Source organism: Perca flavescens, chromosome 23 (genome assembly GCF_004354835.1).
Source record: "Perca flavescens isolate YP-PL-M2 chromosome 23, PFLA_1.0, whole genome shotgun sequence".
In the NCBI taxonomy this organism is placed as follows: domain Eukaryota; kingdom Metazoa; phylum Chordata; class Actinopteri; order Perciformes; family Percidae; genus Perca; species Perca flavescens.
Window position 1 is genome coordinate 9603601 of NC_041353.1, and position 25970 is coordinate 9629570.

At 40.5% G+C, this 25970-nt stretch overlaps 1 protein-coding gene across 4 annotated transcripts; it reads left to right on the top strand.

The window, feature by feature from the left end:
• The first annotated feature begins 1786 nt into the window (after window positions 1-1786).
• On the top strand, window positions 1787-25939 carry pacsin2 (protein kinase C and casein kinase substrate in neurons 2). Of its 4 annotated transcripts, XM_028570456.1 has the most exons (12): window positions 1787-1954; window positions 13031-13122; window positions 13362-13518; window positions 13735-13970; window positions 16061-16216; window positions 17110-17285; window positions 17456-17576; window positions 18803-18850; window positions 19786-19916; window positions 22455-22601; window positions 23777-23958; window positions 24097-25939. In XM_028570456.1, exons 2-12 carry the CDS (start codon window positions 13066-13068, stop codon window positions 24207-24209), a joined length of 1524 nt encoding a protein of 507 aa, XP_028426257.1. In that variant the 5' UTR covers window positions 1787-1954; window positions 13031-13065; the 3' UTR covers window positions 24210-25939. The 4 variants fall into 4 exon arrangements, with proteins under 4 accessions (XP_028426257.1, XP_028426259.1, XP_028426258.1 ...); XM_028570458.1 differs by lacking the exon at window positions 22455-22601; XM_028570457.1 differs by lacking the exon at window positions 18803-18850.
• Window positions 25940-25970: the final 31 nt, after the last annotated feature.

Here is a 25970-nt window from a genome sequence, read left to right on the forward strand (position 1 = left end):
TGACATGAGGCTAGGTTCCAACTGCAGGTTTTTTTTCCGCGTAAACTGTGCAGCTTCAGTTGTGTACATGAAACCAAGCTTTTCTGTTTTTAACGTTGCAGTACTGAGATCTCTCTTTTGGTATGTGTCTACCTTTCAATAAAATATCTATATTGGTGCTGCCCTGACAATACATCAAGTTCATTTTAGAGTGAAAAAATATGGTTATGTAAAATGGGTCAGCTGGTCCTTTAAAATTGTACAGAATTTAATTAATAGTTACAATAGTTATACTATTTGTTTTAAGTGTTTATGTTCCAGTTAAGGGAAATATTTGTTCCAATTTATGGACAGTTCTCACGTCCTCTCTAACCTCGTGATGATGCAAAAATAGCAATTAAGTTATAATGTTTTAAATATATATGTTTGGGTATATCTCCATTCACATGGCAGAATTAGTTTATGGCTTCTGCATGAGTAAAGAAAGACTATATTTACATTAAAGGAGGTTAATGACAAGAAACATTAGACGGTTTTTAACTTTTAACCAAAAAGGCGCCTAAGTCTGAATTTGTGTTTACATACTGTCATTATCATTGATAGGTTTTTTGGCATGTGGAAACAAGCTATCTTACAACACCACTTTAGTTTGTAGCTAAACATGTGCCTCAATAATTGAATAAATGAATTTATGAACTCCATTGCCATAGATTGGTATATTTAAAACTTTAATTAAGACTGGATTACCAAGCAGGCAACTACCCCAGACCCCCCCAAGTGTCAGTCGGTCTGTATGCACCACTAGCACAACCTCACCTAGAAGGTAGGGGCCTTACTTTTATGGAGTTTAAGAGAAATCACACTAATCCTCATTTTACTGACGCCCCCTAGAAGCCTGTCTAGGGCCCCAGACATCATAGTGGGAACCAGTGCCTATAGGGGGCCTCAGGATAAAGTGAGAAAAACTTTTTAAAGGATGTGACGTCAGATAGCCAGGCCTCTCCATAGTTTACATGAAGCTAACTTTTCTTAAATATTTCAATTAACATATCTCAATTCAACTGCTAGTTGTCTACCAAGGTGTTGTTATAGTCTGACATCATGGTTATTCTCTCTCTCTCTCTCTCTCTCTCTCTCTCTCTCTCTCTCTCTCTCTCTCTCTCTCTCTCTCTCTCTCTCTCTCTCTCTCTCTCTCTCTCTCTCTCTCTCTCTGAAATGACCTGTGATTGGCCAAAGCAGAGATGGTTTAGAAGTTCTAGAGAATTTTTGACCAGAGCCAAGAGGAAGTGGAGAAGTCTAGTTTTCTCTCAGACCACTTGAATTACAATATGCTGAAAGATTATTATGGATGTTTTACCCAATGACGCCAAAAATAATAATAATAATAATAATAATAATAATAATAATACTGCAGCTTTAAATAATGTAGCCATACAACAATTTAGAAATACTCCATTACAAAAAGTATAAGTCCTTCAGAAAGATCCATGTCGGAGTTATATCATCATATATTATATTATTTGATTATTATTACTAATGCATTAGGCCTACTTTGTAATTTCATTTATAAAGTGATCATATGTAAAAGCTCAATTTGCAAAATTACTAACTATAGCTGTCGAAAAAAGTGGCGTAAAGTACAAAATTTCCCTCTGAAATGTAATGGAGTAGAGACATAAAGCAGTAAGGAATGGAAATACTCAAGTAACGTTAAAGTCAAATTACCTAAAATTGCACAGTAACGTTACATATACCTATTTATTTTCCACCCTCCGGTGCTGGTCTTATTTTGAAAATGTTAACCGGATGTTCCGTGCCGTACTGTCACACTGTAACTGACGGTTGTGTCAGATAGTCGATCGATGGTGCCGCTGCTGAGCAAAGAAACGGTCTAAAAGATTTGTAAATTGGCACCACCAAAATAATTAACTGTTCAATTAAAACTACACCGTCAAGAGGAATAAACCCGTGCCAGGTAAGCTTAAGCTTAGACTTTTACGTTGTACCTTTTAACTTTTTACTGGAGGGGCTGTGGCTAATTCTCCAACTGTTAACATTTGAGCTAAGGAGCTAACGTTAAAGTTAGTTAACGTTACTTCCCGATGGGAGGAGGTTGATAGCTGTCGTAAAAACTTTAAATGATTTAATTTAGTAAAAGCTACAATATCGGTAGTACTTTAGCGATCTCAGGTGTGTAATAAGGTATAAAATAAAAGTTAAACGTTAACTAGTTTACCATTGACTGTCTCACGGTTGTAGTAACGTTGAGTTGGGTATTTCAGGGTAACTGTTATCGAAAGTCCAAAGACTTATAAAGCTAACGTTAGCACTGTTTGGTCGTAACGTTAGTAGCTAGTTTACAAAATGCCACTGTAATTTATGTCGGACTTTTGGTTGTTATTAACCAGGTTAATTCGTGTAACGTTAGTTGTCTCAAGATGTTTTACCCCAGCTTACTAGTTTTCTCAGGGAGAGACTAGTGTTTCATTGCCTGGAGTGGTGAAGGGCGGGGCAGGTTTCGCCAGTAAAGATAACCGGTCCATGTCATATCATCCTGCATGCTTAACTTACAACATTACATAATGTTGGCATTTTCTGTGGAGAGAGATGGCTTAGTTCCTGGAGGCTGCCCGTTTCCCATGCTTGGTGTTCAGTCCAGGCTGTGTTTTAAATTGCGCAGTGCCAGCTAGCTCCCTATGGAAGCCCATTTCAGCCAATGTGATGCAAATAAAATCCTCTAAGTCTTTATAATGAGTCAGTATCTTGAAATAATGAGTCAGTATCTCAAAATATTCACTTAATATATTTCGAGAAATCTATTCATATACCGAGTCATTCTTTTGAGATGCTAGGCTACTTCATTGTTTTGAGATACTAAGCTTTTATTTTCAGATACAAACGTATTACTTTAAGATACCAAGTCATTATTTTGAGATACTAGGTCATTATTTTGAGGTTTGTCATTATAATGACTTATAGGATCTTTTTTTCCTCAGACTGCCAAAAATGGGTTTCCATAACCTCCCAATTTAAGTCCTAAATCCTGTACTGCACATTAAAGTTACGTAGGGTGTTGGTGGCTGTACTATTATGATAATTTACAGTAAAATCTTTGTCAACACAAGGTTATTAATCATGTGAAGCAGAAAGCTTACAACCTATTTCTGAGCATGACAAACAGGACATACTGTACTCATGATATTGTCGTGAATCAGTGGAAGTTATCAGTCATAACAGTCATGCAGCTGAGTATTTAGACATGCCTAGTGACAGCAAGGGGGATTGGTTGGTATCTATGTTTGTTGGATGTGTGCAGTGTTGCCAGGGTAAAGCAGTAGTGAAAGGTCTGGTTCCTTTTTTTTTCTGGGGGGCCATGTGAACTAATGGCTCCGTCACAGAACTGAGCTAAACTTAGAATGGGTATTTCAATTTAGGCTGAAGGCACTGCTCTCCATTTAGAGGGATCTTTATTGGTGTATTCACCAAGAGCAAGCATGAAGCAGTTAAAGGGATATAAGCTATTGTCCAGCTTAATCAAATAATGTAATCATGTAGCCTGTCAGTATGAGTGGACATTTACTACTCTCACCAAAGCAAGAATCCAAGAATAGAAAGTTTTTTACACTAACTTAGTCATAGATCTGAACGCCAAACTTGCTAAACGTGCTATTACAGATTAGTCGATCAACATGTGGTTAAACTGCAAATATTTTGATAATTGATTGAATGTCAAAGTCATTTCTTAAGCAAAAATGTTAAATAATCACTGGTTTCCACTCTAAAATTTTATATATATATATAATTGCTAATGTGCACACATGCAGTATAGAATACACCATAAAAGGTCACAGGGTTAGCAGATGACTTTTGTTCATGGCACTTTCATGAAAGGTCTGCAGCTTTAAATGCATCACATGAGACTGCCTGCAGGACAGGGGCTTCCACAGGAAAAGGTGCAGAATTAGCTCGTCGGTGATGTCAGGATCCCCCCTTTCCCTGTCAGGTCATACTGAATTTCCCTCCACTATGTTCCTCTTTGCTGCCGGCATGTCCAGTGGAAAATGCCTGAAAGTGTGGAACAAATGCCATTGTTTCTCCCTGACCATGGAGCAAGGGTTTTTTGAGCAGGCTAACTGGTCAGTTATGTTGAGGCTACAGTTGACCTGGTGTTGATGGACCAACGGTTTCATTGTCTGGTGTTTCAGAACCTCTTAAAGGAACACGCCGACTTATTGGGAATTAAGCTTATTCACCGTAACCCCCGGAGTAAGACAAGTTGATACATACCCTTCTCATCTCCGTGCATGCTGTAACGCTGTCTGACGGTTCCAACATTAGCTTAGCCTAGCATAGATCCTGCAGGTATCTGGTTCCAACTAGCCTACTGCTCCAAATTGTGACAAAAGTGACAAAATAACGCCAACATGTTCCTATTTACGTGTTGTGATTTGTAGAGTCACAGCGTGTACAAAAAACAAGGTATCATGAGACACAGCCATCTTCTAACAGTAAACAAACCGGGAACTATATTCTCAGACAGGCTTGCTGCGAGCATATCACTCCGCCCAAGTACTATATTCTTCCGCCTGAGAATATAGTTCCCGGTTTGTTTACAGTTAGAAGACGGCTGTGTCTCATGTTACGTTGTTTTTTGTACACGCTGTGACTCTATAAATCACAACATGTAAATAGGAATATGTTGGCGTTATTTTGTCGCTTATTCGGAGCAGTAGGATTACTGGAACCATTCACCTGCATGTTCTGTGCTGGCCTGATGCCGCTGGAGCCGTCAGACAGCATTACAGCACGCACGGAGATGAGAAGGGTATGTATCGACTTGGCTAACTCTTGGGGTTACGGTGAGTAAGCTAAATTCCCAATAAGTCGGCGTGTTCCTTTAAAGGTCCCATGGCATGAACATTTCATTTGATGAGGTTTTTTAACATTTAATATGAGTTCCCCCAGCCTGCCTATGGTCCCCCAGTGGCTAGAAATGGTGATAGGTGTAAACCGAGCCCTGGGTATCCTGCTCTGCCTTTGAGAAAATGAAAGCTCAGATGGGCCGATTTGGAATCTGCTCCTTATGATGTCATAAGGAGCAAGGTTACCTCCCCTTTCTCTGCTTTGCCCGCCCAGAGAATTTGGCCCACCCATGAGAGAGAGACATCATGGCTTTCAAACAAGCAAAGTGGCAGTTGGTCAAGGCCACACCCCCACTCTCCACCTTGCCCCCCCTTCTCTCCTCCTCAATAGCTAGTTAGTTAGTTAGTTAGACATTACAGGACACCACGTATTTACTTATTTAACAAACATATTCCTGTCGCATATACAAATCATTCGGAGGAATACATGAATACAAATATATATACATATACACACATATACACATACATATATGTATATACACATACACACATGCACATACACACACACCACACACAAACAACAAATTCTCATCTACAATTCATCTCGATAAAGAGCTTTTTTAGCATTTAAAGCTACAGACAGAAATGGCACATCCTAAGCAAATCTTATTGTTGGACTGGCTCTAGTGGCTGTAATTCTGCACCAAGGCTGAATTTCGGGAAAGAGACTTCAGATACAGTATTAGGGTAGCACTAAGGCCTATATAAAAGCATCCAAAAAGCAGCATGTCATAGGACCTTTAACCACAGTATGAAGCTCTGTCAGTGATCTCTCTATAAAGGCTAGATTGGTGGGAGTGAGTAATGGAGAGGCTCCACATTTAAAAGGCCATACTCCTGTGAGATCAGCAGTCTCCTGCAGCTGTTGAGCTCACATGAGGAAGCGGGGCAGAGGTGAATGACTGACAGGGAAAGAAAATCAAGGTCATGACCTGCCATTGCCATGGAAACTTTTGACCTTCAAGCGTGTGTGCAACAAGAGTAAAAAGAAGCAAAGGAATGATTATATTTTTCTCTCAAAGCCCAGTCGGGATTTAGCAATGTCCTGCTGTGAAACCGCAATATTGAAGGGAAAGATCAGCTCAGCTGCTCTCCCTGCTTACAAGATATTGCCGGCATTTTATGCAACAAAGGAAGGAAATGGAAACTAACAAAAAATCACTCCTGCTTAGATAAGCAATTTTCATGTGATTAAGACATTAAGGCATTGGCAAAGTAGAGCGCAGCCCATGCAGGAGTATTTTTTTTTTAAGCTTGCTTGTTATTTTGCAAAGGGCCTAATCACACTCCATCCCCATGATTAGCATGTGTACTGATGATTTTAGTGAGTTGAATGTTACGGTCTTTTTTTTTTTTTTTTTTTTTTTAATCAAATAATGGTCAGCAGCGCTACAACTAAAAGTTATTTTCATTATGGATTCATTTCAGGATTATTTTTTGGATTCATTATTTGGTCTATAAAATGTCAGAAAGTACCGAAAAAGGCTGATTACAATTCCTAAATTAGAGAACTTAAGAGAACTTGAGAGCTGAAATGATTAATCGATTAATCGTTCTAAGCAAAAATGGTTTGGGGTTTGGGCCGTTGGTTGGACAGAACAAGACATTTTAAGACCTCAACAAATGTTTTTCAGTATTTGCTGATTTGACCATCCATACTGAAAATAATCCTTAGTTGCAGCCATCTACTACTATTACATAAGACAAAGAAAATGAACAAGGAAATGTATTTTTACTTGAAAAACGACTTGTATGATTGTCCATCCATCCATCCATCTTCGTCCGCTTATCCGGTGTCGGGTCGCGGGGGGAGCAGCTCCAGCAGGGGACCCCAAACTTCCCTTTCCCGAGCAACATTAACCAGCTCCGACTGGGGGATCCCGAGGCGTTCCCAGGCCAGGTTGGAGATATAATCCCTCCACCTAGTCCTGGGTCTTCCCCGAGGCCTCCTCCCAGCTGGACGTGCCTGCAACACCTCCCTAGGGAGGCGCCCAGGGGGCATCCTTACCAGATGCCCGAACCACCTCAACTGGCTCCTTCGACGCAAAGAGCAGCGGCTCTACTCCGAGCTCCTCACGGATGACTGAGCTTCTCACCCTATCTCTAAGGGAGACGCCAGCCACCCTCCTGAGGAAACCCATTTCAGCCGCTTGTACCCTGGATCTCGTTCTTTCGGTCATGACCCAGCCTTCATGACCATAGGTGAGGGTAGGAACGAAAACTGACCGGTAGATCGAGAGCTTTGCCTTCTGGCTAAGCTCTCTTTTCGTCACAACGGTGCGATAGATTGAATGCAATACCGCACCCGCTGCGCCGATTCTCCGACCAATCTCCCGCTCCATTGTCCCCTCACTCGCGAACAAAAACCCAAGGTACTTGAACTCCTTCACTTGGGGTAAGGACTCATTCCCTACCTGGAGATGATGACTAACTGCAAATAGCTTGACTAGGCTAATCAATTAATTGACTAATCTTTTCAGCTGTAATTGTCAGCAAATGAATAGGGTTTCTCCTAAACCATAACAGCTGGAAAGAATGGGAGATATCAGTTCCTGTATTTAAAACCCATGCAAAGTAAGTCACGCGTTCTCATTCAGACAAAACCTGTAAGAAGTGTTGCTGCTTGCTTACATTGACAATCATGCAGACAAGTCTTGGAGGTCGCAATACTTAACAGGAAACTGAATTCTAGTTACCTAGGACTACAGTTGAAAATCAGCAGACTGGCTAACACCGGCGGCCAGTCAAATCTTAAATATGACACAGCAACCCTCAGTGTAGATCCACTTACTGTACACACATTTTCCCTCTCCAGCAGTTACTGATACAGGCCAGATTGAGGCAGAACGAAATATTGAGATTGCGTGACATTCATCTGCCAATGTCCTTGCTGCTATATTCTGTTGATAAGAGTTTGTTCTGAAGTGACCTGCTTCAATCACTACAGTTTAACGCAACCTCTCACATCCTTATGTGTGACATGTGCTTTAAAAAAAGAAATTCATGAAGTCTGTGTGCAGTCTGTGATAAAATTCCACTCTGGTTAGTTTCTTGACGCTCTCATTATGTTTTTTTACCCACTAGCATAAACACTCACAGCTTCGGGGCAGGTATGCATGTGCCTGTCAGTTGTGTATGCTCTCATTTCTGTCTGTGTATATCCTGTTGTTTCCTGCTCCTCAGCCCCATTCATGACACTGTTTCTGTGTGACAACCCACAGAGCACTCTGAAAATAAACACAGGGTGAATAGACAGTCTGCTGTTTTTTTTTTTTTTTTTTTTTTTGTGGAAAAGAATATGCTCTGTTTTTGCCCCAGCATCTTTCCAACATTTTGCATATTTGCTTACGTCATATTCATCTATCTCCAATACCCCCAAGGGCATTGGCATTTCATTTCCAACAGCATATTACTGGAAGCTTTCATGTGCTTTTAATAACACACATGGTCTCTTGCTTTTGCTTTCTCACTTTCTGCCTCTCCTCCGCCATTTAGATTGCAGCTGGTCCCATGCAGCTGTCGCTCTGAATCATTCACAAATCAACAAAATACCAATATTTGGATACAACTTTGTAAAATTGGTTAGATGAGTGGTGGCAGTGCGGGAAGTTGATTAACATGCCGAGGTTCAGTTTAGGCATGGTAGCATTAAGGAATGCATTTGTTCACTTCTACCTTAAGGCTGTCGTCAGCAACCAAATTCCAGCATGCTCAGTGCATTTACTTATCATACTTTAGTGGATATCTCTGTTATGTTTGATTGCGTAATCACTAAGCCGGTAATCTAAGAACCCGTGTTCAAGTTTCTGCTACTATGATGAAATCATGCATTTGTAGCAAGAAAGTTGTTTTATGTGTTTGTCTCTTCACATTTAGAGATGGTAATTTCTCCATTTTGCATCCTTAACAAATTGTCCTCATTCCCGTGTGCTTTTGGTCGTGCATACCAGCACACACAGGACTTCAGACCTGGCCTTAGTCAACAGTATTGTTTACAGTTGTGGGTCAAGCTGCGTTCAATTGTTCAACACAGTCCCAACACATGTCCTACAGAGCCAAGGGTGTGCAGATGGTTGTTCCTGTTTGCTGTTGATTGAATTAGGCCACGGAAATAGCTTTTGTGACAAAGGAATTCCCAATACATTGTTGTGGCTTAGGACATTTTGGCAATTAAAGGTCATTAGTTCTTGTGTTTTAAGTCACTTGATTAGAAAACCACATCTATATCTAAGGACTACAAAACATATGCCTTGATGAAAAGCTGAATGATACTGTACAGGATCATTTTATGAGACTAGACAACATGGGTTTTCATGATATAGTTTAAATGTTCAATGTATTCATGGCTACGTTATTTTACATCTAGTTGATCTACATCGCCGTCCTGTAAATATCTTCTAAAAGTATTATCACATTCTTGATATCAAGGTTAAAAGTCAAAAGCAATGTGATATTTGATTCTGGTGTGTGCCAAAAAAAGGAACACAGATACTAAAGATGCTAAAGTACCTCTTTTATGTTGCTGTGGTCATGCTTTCAGTGGGAATTTGTACTCTGCAGCGTTTGATGTCAGAGGACTTGTTGCCATGTTTAGAGTGGATATTTGTGGTCCGTTCCATGTGTCCCTCTCTTGTGCTGCAGCAGTGATTGGTGAATGAAGAATATGGACAGCTGGTAGAAAAATGCAGCAGTGACAAGACTGGGCTGGACAGTGTGTGATTGATTGATTTGATTTATTTATTTATTTTATTGCTGAGAAAAAGCCTTCCATTGTCTATCTATACACACACTCATGCAGCATTAAACTGAGATTGTTATCTGTGACTCCACACAGCACATTCATATTGATATTATAATGCTTGTGAGGGTTTAAAGCAACTAAATGTTGTGTGTGTGCGTGGCCGAAGTTCTAGAATTCAAGATTAATTCAAATCTGACAGAATACATTCAAGTAGAGCTGGGAGATGTATCAATATATTAGAACGATGATAATAATACTTTATTATATTATATACCTTGATAATGTTAGGGTTGCAACTAACAATCTTCCAGTTATATTCTTGATTAATCATTTAAAATTCTCTGTACATTTTCTGTATGTAAGACGATAGCGGAAAAATGCCCAGCACAATGTCCCAGAGCCCAAGGGGACATCTTTAAATTTCGTGTTTTGTCCACCACCAGCCCCAAAAAAAAAAGTATTCAGTTAATTGTCATATATTGCAAAGAAATACAGCACACCCTTGCATTTGAAGAGCTGGAGTCAGTGAAATTTTGGGCATTTTTGCTTGAAAATGCTGGAAACCAATTATCAAAGTAGCTGCAAATCAATTTTCGATTAACTCACTAATTGTTTCAGCTCTAAATATGTAATAATAAAAAGAGCCTAGTAGAATAGTATTGACGGATTGCTACACATTTGTGATGTAGCTTAAATGTTACTGTTTTTTTCTTGTCTTCAAGACTACAATAATTACAGTTAAGTGATAAAATCTTATGAACTAACTTTTGCGTTTCCTACTTTGCTTTCACATCCACTTTAAAATGATTTCTTTCTCTAGATTGTGTGTGTGTGTGTGTGTGTGTGTGTGTGTGTGTGTGTGGTGTGTGTGTGTGGTTGTGTGTGTGTGTGTGTGTGGTTGTGTGTGTGTGTGTGTGTGGTTGGTTGGTTGTTTGACTGACCGGATTGTAAACTACAAACACAGTTAAAGGGAGGATTGTTCGCCAGCTAGCAGACCACAATACTAGCCTCTGTCCAAGTCCTGCACCCGAGGCCACGGGCCACTGACCATTGGCCAACACACATGCACACAGACACTAAGCACCAGCCGTCATCCTCTCGCTGTCTCGCTCAACTGAAAGAGGCCCTGCGCTCACTCTCGGCACTAAAATGCATCTCTTGTGATACGATCACAAGTGGACAGCTCCAGATTAGAGATGGGTATTATGGTAGATAATGTTGATGTTTGAATCAGACTAGTCTAAAAAGTCATAGAAAAAGGCTCTCTTTTTATTCATTAAATATCATTATAGGTCATTTTATAGACTGCAGATTTATTATTTTTTGTTTATACGTTTTTTATATTGTTCTTGAAAACCTTTTGTTTCTGTTGTGTTTCTTTTTAAAGATTTTTTTTGGGCATTTTCAGCCTTTATTTTGACAGGACAGCTGAAGACATGAAAGGGGAGAGAGACATGCAGCAAAGGGCCGCAGGTCAGAGTCGAACCTGCGGTCGCTGTGTCGAGGAGTAAATCTCTATAAAACAGAATATGTTATGCTATTTTTCTGTCAAAACACAAAAGCCTCTCTAAAGGGATTACTAGCCTTTTGAACTGTACATTTACTAGGAAACACCTAGTTTTTTTTCTTACAACAACTTGCTGCATGGCTGAGCTCTAGGGCTGCAACCAGTGGTTATTTTTGTCATCAATTCATTTCTCAATCAATCATGTCGTTGTCAAATAATTTATCAATCATTCTTCAATCAGTGAATCAATCATTTAGTCTCTTTTAATTGTGAAAAATAATAACCGATGTCCATCACTAGTATTGAATTCAGTTGTTTTCCCTCCTCGCAGTGGTTGCCGTTTTCTCAGAGGTGAAATTGAATGTGAGCTGGAAAGTAAAGTCCAATCTTGAGTGGTCACTTGAGATGCATTTTAGACCAGTTCTGATGCCAGGTGTCCACTGCAGTCTGTCTCAGCTGTGCATAACCACGATCTGAATATGGTTACAAGATACTTGATCTGAACGGGGCCAGTCAGGCTGTAGAGAGAGAGAGAAGACGCTCCAGGCTGATGAAGAAGGAAGGAGAGGAAGAGGATGGGGGGGGCTGAATAAAGAGATCCTGTTGTTGAGTTTGAATTGATGGCCGTGAGGAGAGAAGAGGGGGAGAGGAGAGTAACAGAGGACTGTCTGTGGTACCCGTCTCGTCTAAAGGAAACGGAAGCTGCCCGCTGTGTGCTTCTTGACAGTTTCTTTTTCTCTCTCAAAATAACAAACACACACACACACACACACACACACACACACACACACACACACACAGGATATAGTTTAGACTCTGTGTGCCGGCAGCAACCACTGGGGTTTCAGTTTGTTGTTGGGGTTGGGAGGTTATAGAAATAGATGAAAACAACCACCTGCTGCCTAGATTATGAAACCAGATCACACACTTTCTTTCACTCCCCTTCCCCTTCCATTTCTCTCAGTATTACTCCTCTCTGAACTATTCCTTTTCTTAGTCACAGTATTGACTCTTATCAGTGACTGAGGTATGTTGTTGTGACAGATTGATAATGTTGGCTCTCAATGTTGTCCTTCAGCTGTTGGTTTCGTTTAAAGAACGTTTCCCTTCCTCTTTTTTTGTATACATTTAATAAGCCAACTGTGTCTAATCTTGGCTCATTCCAGGCTGTATTTGAGAAGCTTACCCTGTAAAAAGTTAAATAATACAATACATGTTTGCAAGTGTGCTACTACCACACCAAATTTCATTCTTAGTTTGGCATATTTCTTTAAATATTAATCAGTTACTTTTCGTAATCCACGTGAGCCACTCTTCACATTGGCATGAATTGGATCTGCCGCACAGCACTTATTGGAAAGCATGTCACTTTTAAAGCTGGTTCGCCTGTTTCTCCGGTAATTTCCTTACAAGCAATGTAGCATTTAAAAGGCTATTTTAAGTCCAGCTTAGTGCTCAATCCACATAAAACTCTACATTACATCACCTCCAGCAAACGTGAACAACAATGAGGGCAAAATGAAATCACTGATCTATTTTAACTGAATATTCTCTGGTCCAGCTCAGCTAAAAACACTGAATCCTTCAGCACGTTAGCCTTTCGTTCACTATAGAGCCTGCTATTACAGAGGTGAACTAACCACAGGCAGCGGGGGAATATAGGGAAAAAAACACACTGGTTATTTGGCATTATAGTTTGGCAGGTGTTCCCATTTTTAAAACACGGCATCTACACATGATGAATGATTTCTTTTTTTTAGCTTGTATCCTTATATAAATGTCTGTTTGTAGTATTAGGGATTGGTAACAAGTGAACTAAGAGGGAGTTTTAATCACATTCATTCATTGACACTTGTTTTGCTTTTTATGTTTTTCCAGGCCCTACGCACTGAGTGTAACTTAGGGCAGCAGCGATGTCGGGCTCCTACGATGACTCCATGACCGATGTTTCCAGTGATAGCTTCTGGGAGGTGAGACGCATGAATTCCTTTACACTTTAGACCTAGTGATTTTTGTGTTGCTGAAAACTGTGTTGAGATGATGTTTACATCTGACGAAATTAAAATGAATCCAGTTAGTAGTATAGTAATAAATTAACTCCCCTCAGAGAGCAGTGCCCCATGGAAATCTAGTGCGATCCATATGACTAACATGTTCAAGCTCCTTTTCAACTATCTTACTGTTTTCTCTGTCTGTTGCTGGTTCTTAGGTTGGTAACTACAAACGAGCAGTGAAACGGGTAGACGATGGTAACCGACTGTGTAATGATCTGATGAGCTGTCTTCATGAGCGTGCTCGTATTGAAAAGTCCTACGCACAGCAGCTCACAGAATGGGGGAAGCGCTGGCGGCAACTCATAGAAAAAGGTAGGAATATATAAAAAATAAAACTCTTATTTGTTTTCATTTCCAGAATCCAGTAGGAAAAAAGTCCCAGCGATTGTGTAATTTGCTTTCTTAGGGCCGGGCAATAATATTATGACATTAATGCATTGGCATCATTGGAAAAACAGAAGAATTTTCCCATTATCCCTGAAAGCATGACGTTCACAGTCACTAACAGGTAAATAACTCTTCCCTCAGGCCCTCAGTATGGTTCGTTAGAGCAGGCGTGGTCTGCTCTGTGCACCGAGGCGGAGAAGGTGAGCGAGCTCCACATGGATGTGAAATCAGCACTGATGGGAGAAGACTATGAGAAACTGAAGAACTGGCAGAGAGATTCATACCATAAACAGATGATCGGCGGCTTCAAAGAGACTAAAGAGGCTGATGACGGCTTCCGCAAGGCTCAGAAACCCTGGGCAAAGAAACTCAAAGAGGTGTGGATTTCAAACAGGATACTAAAATAGTATGGTGTGTAGTATAGTGGTAGCACCTTTTAAAGTAATTCCCCACTGAATGTGTTTTAAACTATAAGCAGTTGCCACAAGCAAGTCACTGATTACAGCCATAACTATCAATTTTCCCCTCCAGTTCACATGATTACACATTACTGACTATTGTTTTCCCTCCATGACTACCTGCTTACTCAACACAACAGAGCAGAACCACACTTACAACCTCCTGATATTGAATAAGAATCTATTGCCAAACACAACCACAGTGTGCCAAGGTTAGCAGCCAGTATTTGCATCCTGTAGTTTTTTGACTGTCAGTAGATGGGAAGGAAACACGGAGACTAGCATGTCTTAGTTCAAAATCAGGTCAATGCATTTCCTCCTACTGCTTTCATTTCAGCAGCCTGTTTACTCGCCAGTGCACACATTCCTTTCGGATTCTGCGCACACATGTTAGAACGTGCACATCCAAGTATTTTTATGTTCAAAGCCATTGAACATTTTGCAACCTCCAGGCTCCTTGCCCCCATTTCCTGTGTGTGGTGTGTGTGATGTCACCAGGGGGTTGTCACATCCTGGCCTTGTCATTGAGCAAGGACAGAACAATACAGTTTTGTAGCCCTAGTGATGTATTGATTGGCCAGACAGACAGGCGAAAGGGAGTAGAGGGCAGAGAGGAAATTAGGCTAATGAATTGGTCTAGAAAATGAGTAACTGACATGGGCAGCATGTCAATAATAGACACATATATGCCGAACTGGATAAATATTTGACACATAGTCCTAAGCCTTCGTGGGTTTAAGTGGATTGACACACAACTGTCAATTTAGGGAGGAGGAAAGGCTGCTGTTCTCTTGTTATGAGGAGAAGAGGAAAAAAAGAGATTTTGAGAAAAAAAAGAAGATTTTCATTAACAAGATTATTAACAATATACAGTACCTAAGTAAAAGAAATAAATAGCCAAATCTATAACACTTCTGTTTTCTTTGTAACAACATAATGTTGAAAAACAAACATAACTAAACTCCATTGTGGAGATGATTCGAGCATGTTGAAAATTGTTCTTCAATCAAGTTCTCGTACATTTACAAAGTAAATTAAATGGCTACTGTTTCATAGTACTGTGCAGGGTCCGAAATTAACACCCGCTGTCGCCAAATGAAGGGGCGGGCCGACACACAAACGCATAAACACTGGCGCACACACCAGCCACCAGCCACTACCTTCTGTTTACTGATAGCTAGTGTTTAACTCGGGCTAATTAATTGGCTAGTAAGGTGCGATTTTTGGCAGTCAGCCTTCCAAAAGAAAGCACAGGAAACGGAGTCTCATTTCACCTGTCCGGAAGGTTCTCATGTGTCACGTAGCTCTCCAAAAGCAGAAAAACAGAGGAGCTTAAAACGCAACTTGCGATGTGATCTTGTGATCGGGACGGGAAGGGTAACTCTGGGAGTTGGAAGGGGTGTGTCGCGATTCTGCCTACTCACAGCCCGACACAGGTTCGTGGATCTGAGTGTCGCGCTTTCGGTTTCATATCGCATATCATTACAGCCCTGCTTATCAGGCATTATTAGTGTTTCCACGGTGAGTTGGTTCTGTATATGAAGTGTTATTCATTTATCCCAACATTTATGTGTAGGGGCCTCAAATTGCCAAGCTTCTTGGAGTAGGAAATTAGTTGTAATGATTCCTAAAATGCCGAATGACACACATTTAGTCAGGCTTTTACACACAGAACAGAAGTGAAGAAGTTTTATCAACTTTACTGTCAAAGAGAGAATCAAATCAAAAGACTTTCCTCAAAATGACAGAGGCAGCCACATGCATGCACATTTTTGGAAAAGCTGGCTCTACAACAATGATCTTGAGTAAAGATGTTATTGTCATTATTGGATTAAAAATTTAAAACTTTTAGCAACTGTCCAATAACTTAATTCACAAAAATAATAACTTCCTGTGTCAGACACCAAACTTTGATAGCTCTTTCTACCCCTCCACACTTAGTTTGTTCTACGTTACCATACAAGACTGGCACTATGGCCTGCATTTTATTTTATTGGTTGAATCCACAGATGGAGACGATGAAGAAGTCTTACCACTCTGCCTGTAAAGAAGAGAAGCTGGCAGCCAGCAGGGAGACCAACAGCAAACTGGAGAGCAACAACAACCCCGAAGTCCAAAAGAAGCTCCAGGAAAAGGTGGAGAAGTGTCAGCAGGAGGTGCAGAAGGTAGGACTTCCTTTGGAAAAAGACTAGGTGGGGTGTCAAGATTGTGGGGTTTTCTTTCTAGAAAGGTTTCTAACGGTATTTGTTTTCCCAATGCTTGCTTAGTTTCCTTCCATCTAGCTTTAAAGTAAAGTCTACACCAACCTGTTAAAGGCTTTAATTGGGCTGGAAGAGCTAAATCCCCTTTATTCTTTGGTAGCCGTAGAGTTTGTTGGTTTTGTTAACTGGTATTTTTCAAGATGTGGGGTCTTTCATGTTGGGTCTGGGAACTCACCATTGGCAGGGCTCAATCCGAGGGGCGGGATAAACGGTTGTCTTTCAAATTCCCTCTGCACGCAATAGGGTAGCGCTACAACCAACCAAAGCAACACTAGTTGATCAATTAAACTTTTGCCGTATCCAGTCGGCAAAACTCTGAACACATCGTCCTTTTTTAAGAATGATTTCAGTGCCGTTCTTTTCTCACTCAACTCCAAGTCTTCCAGAGTCGCTGCCAAAGCCGATTCGAACGACCGTTGTTCGCCAGCAGCAGCAGCCATTTCCTTTTGTTTTCAAGTAGCAGGGTCATTATGTTAAGCCCGCCCACCGACTTTTTCCAGCTCGCAAGCCAACGGAGAGTTGCTAGACCCCCTGGCTGCAAATTTCATTTGCTGCTGCTAGGGTGTGTTTAGATGTCTAGGCTAATCTTGAGGTGGATTACAGTTAAAACTCAGGCTCTGAGTGTTTTGGACCAGTTAATTATAACTCGAGTAAGCTCTGCTAAAAGAAAAAATTACATCAGCACTGGTAGAGGTCTAGATACTCAAGTACATCATCAAGTACATTTCCATGTGCAAGTTCATATTCATGTTTTTTAATATGTTTTAATTGTCACTTCATTCCTCCCTTTCTCCCAGACTAAAGAACGCTATGACAAATCCCTGGAAGAACTCGACAAGTTGACCCCTCAGTACATGGAGAACATGGAGCAGGTGTTTGAGCAGTGGCAGCAGTTTGAAGACAAACGAATCCGCTTCTTCAGAGAGCTATTGCTGGAGGTTAAACAGCACCTGGATCTCTCATCCAATCCCAGGTCAGACACAGAACAGTCACATGGGTAGCTCTTTTCCAATCATTGGTCCGACTGGCCATTTAACATCTGAATACATAAATATAGCTGTTGCAGCTGATGAATAGTGCTGAGAAAGATGCTTGAGATTTTAGCTATCACCTAGAAAATGATGTACAATATTGTCTCCATAGATTCCAGACAATCTACCACACGCTGGAAGACACAGTCTCTGCTACTGATGCTGAAGAGGACCTGAAATGGTTCCGGTCCAATCACGGCCCCGGCATGCCAATGAATTGGCCCCAGTTTGAGGTACTACAGCCTTGATTTAAACTAACAAAAAAAGACAATGAAGGGACGGCCTCTAGCTCACCCAGTAATAGCGTTCGCCCCATGCCCCAATCTGAGTCCTGCAGTGGCGCAGGGTTCGAATCCGACCTGCTGCACTTTGCTGCGTGTCATCCCCCATCTCTCTCCCCCTTTCATATCAATCCACTTTCAAATAAAGGGAAAAGCCCCAAAAAAAATCTTTAAAAAAAAGAGAATGAAGGCTAAATGTTTGATAGAGGAGGAATGGAGGAGAACCATCCAGACTGGCTCTTAATGGGTTCCCAAAAGGTTTTTGTGTCACCGATCCATAGGTCATGGTCCCTCACTGTATTTACTCTTATGGAATGATTTTTATTGTTCCTGACTTGAAGACTAATAATTTAGTGAGGTAATTATGAATGAATTACAGTCCTTACTTATCTTGAGATACTAGTATCTCCTAAAGACCCACTGATGCTCTCCCAGGCCCAACTGTGGGAACCATCAGTAAAGAGGACATTGGGAATGGACAAATAGTTGTGCTGAAAAAAAACGTCAAGGGCAGCATTGCAATAGCTTTTTACAATGTTACACATAGCCCAAGCAGAGGTTAATGTCTAGTGTCGTTCTTGCCATTGACGTGTGCTGTTTGGCAGCAGGTGTGGAAGTAAATCTTTCCTCAGCGGTCACAGAGGCAATGAGGAATCTAGTTTGTCATCTTCCCAACAGGAGGTGAAAAGCTGCATGTGCTCGCAATGCTACAATTTATAGTTTTGAGGGCTCTTGCAGGCATAGCGGTTACAATTGGGCTTCTTGTTCTACTTCCATCATTACCAGGCTGTTTTTCTTTCTGAGTAATGCTGGGTTTTTGGAAGGCTTTTTAAGAAGGGAATAAATCTTTTCTGTGACAAAATACACAGACCCACAACAGAAACGAGTGAGACACAACCTATTAGATATCTAAGAGAAACTTGAATGAATAATACATGTCATAAACAACACAACACACTCAGATTTTGATTATTCTGCAAGCGACCGGCTCTGTAGTTCATGTCGTCGGTTATGTTAGCAGTCCCTACAATCATTTTCTGGTGTAAGTCATTGCTACAGTACATTCACAAACTAACATATCTGCAGCTTACAGTGTATACTCCACAGCTTTAGAATTAGACTGTGTTGTCCACATTAACCCTTTTCCTCACCTACTTCCCTTTCCCCACGTCTGACAGACTTTGGACTGGTCCCACCCTCGCTCCTTTAAGAGAAGGTCCATTGTAGTGAGTTCTGCATGGGAGGGCTGTTCTTTTTCACAACAGCTGTAATGGGAGATCTTTTTTTCCAATAACACTCTCACTCCTTACTGCTTCTATTTATGTGTGTGTGTTTGAGGTGGCTGTGTTTGTGTCTTGTATTCAAGATTCTTGGCCCTTCCACTCATTATTCTGTCCATGCTAACCCTGCAGTATGTCACATGAAGCTACCGTGGCTCAGCAATGCCACAGAGTCTCAGAGGACATGAGCCAGACAGAAAGTCCTTTTTGATCTTGAGAGGCCTGAGACATCAGAGGGGTCATACAAGGACTTTGTAAATCTCAGAGCTCACACTTACTAGTGTAATATATCATTTCTACTATAGAGGGACATTACGATTGCGGTCTTAAGTTTGATCATTTATTTGAGACATCTAGCTCCAACACAAGATTGATACCATGCTGCCATGTCGTGATCGATACTAGAAATCTCTAATGAAACTAAAAGTCCAGGAATTTAACAAAATTGTAACTATATCTGTATACCAAACAAAAAACAACTGTTTTGCTGTTATGGTCTCTCTTTTGCTCCACTCTCTCTGGTCAGCCTCTGGTGGAGGGGAGACTCCTTGGTGCTCGGTTTCTTTCAACAGGTGATGGATACTGTACATGGTTGTGTCTCTCATCTTATCAGGCCTGCACTGGACTGTATAAACACACATGCACGTACAGATTCGTAATCCAGAGTCAGTGTCACGGCCTGCGAAATGTCTCACAGATTTCTGGACTGTGTTGAAGTGTGTGTGTGTATATTGCTGTGCACATGCCTGTGACTTGTTCTCCCACTACTAGCGGTGAAGGCATGTTTTGGACCAAGCTCAACCAATCATTTGGCCAAGTTTGGCACAGTTGTAGATGTAATACTTGACTCTAATGTGTGTCTGCGTGTATGTGCCTACCAGGACTGGTCCATAGACCTGAACCGGACCCTCAGCAGACGAGAGAAGAAGAAGCCATCAGAGGGCGTCACACTGACGGGCATCAGTCAAACTGGGTCAGATCAGCCAGTTCAGCCTGCCAAGACGAGCAGCAGGTAGACATCTGGTCGCTCACTGACTCACTTTTACTGTCTCTAATAAACACACAGAAAACTGAGCACAAACACACACTCTTACTCACTCTCTGACTTCCTCATCCAAACTCCCCACATCAGATGAAATCGAGCGCACCGCACCTGTTGTCTTCCTCTTAAGGAGTGCTTGTAAAATGCTACATAGGGGAAGCTCCGGGAGTGACGTCTAGTTGTCCCGCCGTTTCTATGGCAACCGTAAACATTTTGTTACAGTTTGTTGGGAAAGAATTCATCCCCACGAGACTCGAGTCGGCTGGTACATAGTTGAAAGCAATCCAAAAAAGTAAGATGGAAAAATATTACTCACACACATGGAGCCCTTTTATGGCATGAATATTGGTACTGGGAAGTTTAAAGAAGGCCAGATTAGTATTCAAGACAAACCTGGATTGAGCAAGTTTGTGATAAACATAAAAATTAAAAGGAAATATTAAATGAAAGTTCAGCTAAATAACATGTTTTTTTTATGACAGAAAAAGTATAATTCACAAACTTGTTTGAGACAAAATAATAAGACTGATAAACATGGTTTGTCACTGGTTTGGACTGGTTTAGAGACACTTCATGTTTGATTGGTAGTTTCTAATAGCATGGTGTAATCTTTTTAAGACAAGATGAGATAAGAACTTAGTTGTTCCCTGCAGACATATTTGTCTCTGGTGTTGTGGCAACAGCAACAAGGACATAACAGTGGTTAAATGGAAATGACAACAAACTGATCTGATTAAGATAAAAACTTCTTATCCGTCATCTCGGTGAAAAAGCTAATTACAGTTTTGCATCGTTGGGCTAATAGTAGAAGTTGCTATGTGTGTCATATCTATTGTTCAGAATTTTAAGTGAGGCTAGTCGTGATTATCCTGTCCTGTGTTCTGGCAAATCTCCCCTTATTCAGACATCAGTAGGAAATAGTGCGTACATGCCGAAATCATGAGAGCATTAGAGAAGTGTGTATGGGAGTCAACAAAGGGAATGTCAGGCATGGAAAGCATTTGACCCCTGAACTTGGGAATGTGGACTGCCTCTCCCCCATCCTGCATTTACAGCACATTGTTTTCCTGTCATTTCCTACATCTTTGGGCGTAACTGGTGGGTCTTGTTTATGTATAGGGTATGGCTAGGTTAAATCTGAAACAATTAAGATTATCTTTCTATAGTCACAGAGCACTGAGGGCCAAACAAAGACTTCACCTGTGAAGGTTGGTGCCTTATTTTGATTGTATTTTTAGTAGTTTTTTTTTTTTTTTTTAATCAGCATCGGAAAGCCGTATCACTTATTTGCTCTTTTTTTCGATTGTCTGAAGCTTGAGTGAACATGGTTTTAACACCCACCGAATAAGACAGTAATACAAGCTCTTTGATTGGTTCATAGTTATAAGGTCAGGTTTGTTTGTTGACTAAAACCATCAACAGTTACATTGTGCCAGAGTCTCAGTAGAGCACTGTTTGGTGTAACAACTCATCAGGCTCAACTCAGAGAGCATGGCATGACTATGCAAACAAAGGCGTTCACATTTCTCCACTTCACACTCTCGAGGGCCAACTGATATAACTACTGCTGTTCACGGTCCAATAAGTCTGTAAACGGGGAGTAGAACCCCTATGTTTCCTCTGATACAGGCTGTTGCAAGGTTTGTGCCTTGATGCAGAAAGTGACAATTGTAGGAAGTAAACCACCCTCATGTGACTCCTGCTGAACGCTTTTGTACCTACACAAACCCAGAGCTGACAATCAAGTGTTTGATGTGTCACTCAGAAAGTGTCTTATTGATGTTTTTATAGATTTGTATTTATTATGATGACCATCGCCTGTGTGAGTGGAAGCACTCAAGCCAAAACAAGTCAAATTGTTGTTGTGGTGTCTTTTCTATCTGTTTAGTCTGAAACACAGTTGTATCGTCTTGATGTTACTCAGCCTTATTATACAACCGGGATCTTCAACAGGGGGCCCTGACCCCTAGGGGGTCCTCACAGTCACTGCAGGGGGGCCTCCAAATTGAAATGTCTTAACATGAATCCAATGTATTATTAGCCAATATAAATCTCCACTGATGATAGGCTTACTGGCCCATAAGTAAGGTAGTCACTAAAATAGCCATCCACAGATACAGTTAATCCCAAGGATTCACTGTGCCACATGTATGTTTAACATTAAAAGATGATTTATAAAGTCATGCCAACAATTAATAGCTTACTATTCTATGTAAAAAAGGTATTTCTAAAGGCTTTAGGCCGCCCTACACATTATTGTAGGCCCAGTTTAATATGCAACCCCTGTTATACAATATTTACTAGGTCATCTATCTTGTGAAACAAAGCCACAATTAAGTCACAAACTCGTTAGCCGGGTATGCTTACATTTGTAAGTCTGTCCACAGCAGGTCATGTACGTCACAGATGTATCTTTGTGTGTGTGTGTGTGTGTGTGTGTGTGTGTGTGTGTGTGTGTGTGTGTGTGCATGTCAACAACCGATCTCTCACTGTGTCCCATGTTGTCAGCCTGGCTGTGCCCACTAACACAGCGCCAGTGGGCTCAAACCCCTTTGATGAAGATGACGAAGATGATGGGGAGGAGGAGATGGAGATGGCCTTGGAGCAGCCGACCACAGTCAACCACATCAGTGTTAAAAAAGAGGAAATAAAAACGTTGGTGAACAGAAGAAAAACACTCCGCCACCCACAACATCCCCGCCTTTTTCTTTTTTCTATCTTTTGTCATGGATCGCCGTTCGTGGCGCGTCTCTTTCGCGCTCCTTCTTTGTCTCGGTTACTTTGATCCTTTCTTTCTTACATCCCTCTCTCCTCCCTCAGGTGGCAGGTTGTTTGTGTTGCTCTGCATGGTCCCTGGAATGGCACACAAAGCCAATTTGTGTCTGTCCTTCACTCCTAACAGAGCCCTGTCTTGCAGAACATTAAATGTCATGCGCATGGGGGCGCATGTCTGTTATGGGGAATGTCTTACAGTCAGATCTGAATATTGAAACTAATACATATGTATATAGGTTGTTTATATCAGTTTTCAGTACAATGAACATGCTGTATAACATCAAAAGAATTGTGTACATACAAATACAAATGTAGCAAAGAACAATTAAGATACAAATATGTAAATTCAACCTTTGGGCAACCATCATACTGCATTTTTGATGCCGTAAATTAACAAAAAAGCAGGTAAACCAGTGTCAAGAGTAGATTTGCAATAAAATATACTGAAAAGGTCTGACTGTAAGTCTTTATCTATGTGCTGCTGGTGTGCGTTTATTGTTTTTCAACTTATAACTGTCAGAGCAAAGTTCTCTCTGGTGTTTAGGTGGCTCCCTCTGTTGGCCGTTCAGGTTAAGCTCCAATCATTCGTTCACAACCATGATTTGTCCTGCTTGGTCTCATGTTTCTGTATTTGTCACGTGTCTTTTGAAATGTGGTCATGTTGTTTTGTTGCATTGCTTTCCCTCAGCATTGTGTGCACTCTAACTTGAAGCTCTTGATCTGAAAGTGACAACCAAAGAGACTTTTGAATCATTTGTCATGCAACCAAACGCTTGCTCGGTAGCCTTGATGCCATAAGTTAGCATGTTTTGCACTGATTTATTCAATGTTTTCAGATGAATCACAAAGCTGTCCGGATTTGAAAATGCACTTTGGGCTTTATGTGTGTGTTGACATAACTTGACTTGGTGTTATATTTATTTTTCTCGCTTTTTCTAACTTTGAACTTTCGTTCCTGCTTACCCCTGGCATGCTGGAATGTCCCGTTGATGCCTAAGGCCCGGAGATGAACAAGAAAATACATTTTCTAAGTGGCTATTTGTCTGTCCATCCAGTGCCAGCAGTACGGAGAAGACTCCAGACTGGTCAGATGAAGACACAGGTGGTAACCCTTTCTCCTCCAACGGTGATGGGAATCCATTCGAAGATGAGCCGGCTTCTCCCGTCATATCTGTGCCTGTCAAAGCCCTCTATGACTATGAAGGCCAGGAGCAGGATGAGCTTACCTTTAAAGCAGGTACATAGCGGGAATGGTGTGAAAGGCTGAAAAACATGGATACTACGAAAACAACAAAATGTTTTTGTTTTTTTTCTGTCAGATAGGTTTCTGGAATAAAAAAAATAAAAATAAATCCCTTCCTTTTTCTTCCTCCAGGCGATGAGTTCACCAAAATTGGTGAAGAAGATGATCAGGGTTGGTGCAAAGGCCGGCTCAAAGATGGAAAAACAGGCCTCTATCCTGCTAACTATGTGGAAGACATCCAGTAATTAATTATCACAAATGAATAAATGTGAAGAAAGTGGTGTGTTGCGAAATGACAGTGCGGCTGGAAACGATATTTTTAACCCTTTTCTCCCTGTTGGCGAAGACTGGACTGGTGTTGGAGAAGGCCGGAAAAGAGAAGTTGCAGATTACTAAAGGACCACTTGAAATGTTGCTTTCCACAGATTGACAGTACAAAGATGGAAATAAACCACAAGTTTCCAGATGATTCCAGGCGAAGAAGATCGCAGGAGAAAAATTGCTGTCAGTGTATGATATGTTACTTAGAATCCCATTTATGCTGTTACAAAAAAAATAATAGCCTTTCAAGTATATATTGGATGAAATGTATGTGTGAATTTATATATTGTTAAAACAAAACACTGGGATGACACATGCAGCCTAAATATGCAAGCCACTATGGATTAATTAAGGGAGATGACCCTTTTTATAACCATAATCTATTTTAGGTTTGAAACCATTTCTGCCTTTTTTTTTAGAAACCAGTTCATGTATGTTAATTTTTAGATTTATTTTGGACAATGCGAGCCCTTATGTTGACATTATTGTGTCAGATTTAACCTGATTTAAATTAGTGCTAACATTGTTCTGTCATTCCTTTTCAGGGTTCTGTTTTTCCATTCAGTTCATGAACTGTTGTGGTTATTTTATAAGGAATGATAAAGCTCCTTAGACCCTTATTCTGACGTAGCCTTCATTTAGTTCAGTGAGTCGGTTCCTCTAGTGACTGCAATTGAATGTATATTCACTGATTGTATTTCCTCACTTCTTGATTGTTCACGTTTGCTAATGTTGGGTTTTTGCAAGCATTGACCCATTAACCCCTTAAACTGTCCTCAACCTTCTCACACAGATCTCTCGACTTTCTGTTGATTGTAGATTGTCCTACAATATGGGTTATTTTTCGAACACTGAATTTTTTTCACAAACGTTTATCTCACTTGAATCTCCATGTTTTAATTCTCTCACTTGGTAAATGTCAAGTTATGGGAGAATATGTAAGTGTTTGTTGTTGTTTTGTTTTTTTTGAAAATATATTACAATTTATAGCAATAAAACCACAGCCAAGTATGGCTTGCATACATGCATGTAAATAGCTTGGATGAAACGTAGTCGAACAAATTAAGCATCGATATCAGATGATATGTAGTTGAAAATTGATGATTGTTAATTTATGATGCCACAAGTGCTTTTTGTTCTACTCTTGTTAGAATGCTGTGACTGAGAATCAGTTTGTATAGTAATTGAATGTTTTATGGCAAATATCCCTTAAATCTGTTATTTTGATATATTTGTAAATATGATTATTTTCCCCCATCACAGAGGGCCATACTCATTGAATGAATCAACAAATATGTGCATAATTGTTAATTTCCCCTTAGGAGCTATGATATGAATGGATAGCTTTAATACATATGTTTGGATCATCAAGTGTTTTGTAAGCTTGAATTGCAGTCTTTTCAATTTTGCAGGCTCCAAATTCCTTAATTGCCTATGTATTGAGGAAATCATTGAAAAAAATCAATTTGATGCCTTTAACTGCAGCACGAGAGTAAGATGAATATTCTTGTCTTTAATAATAGTGAGAAAGGTGACGTTTTGCCATATTTTCAGGGCATGCTGTTGTCAAAACGGTGCAACAGCTGTACTTGGACAGCAAGGTTTGTAAATGTTGTCCCACAACATAATAAATGAATTTATTGGAAAAACATTTTGTCGTTGTCTTGAGTATTGATATTTATAAT

Bases quoted from the DNA above. Each gene is read 5' to 3' on its own strand.
- pacsin2 (XM_028570456.1), top strand. From the start codon at position 13,066: ATGTCGGGCTCCTACGATGACTCCATGACCGATGTTTCCAGTGATAGC. The intron at 16,217-17,109 runs GTAGGACTTCCT...CCTTTCTCCCAG, and splicing joins GTCAGCAGGAGGTGCAGAAG to ACTAAAGAACGCTATGACAA. The intron at 17,577-18,802 runs GTACTACAGCCT...CACGTCTGACAG, and splicing joins TGAATTGGCCCCAGTTTGAG to ACTTTGGACTGGTCCCACCC.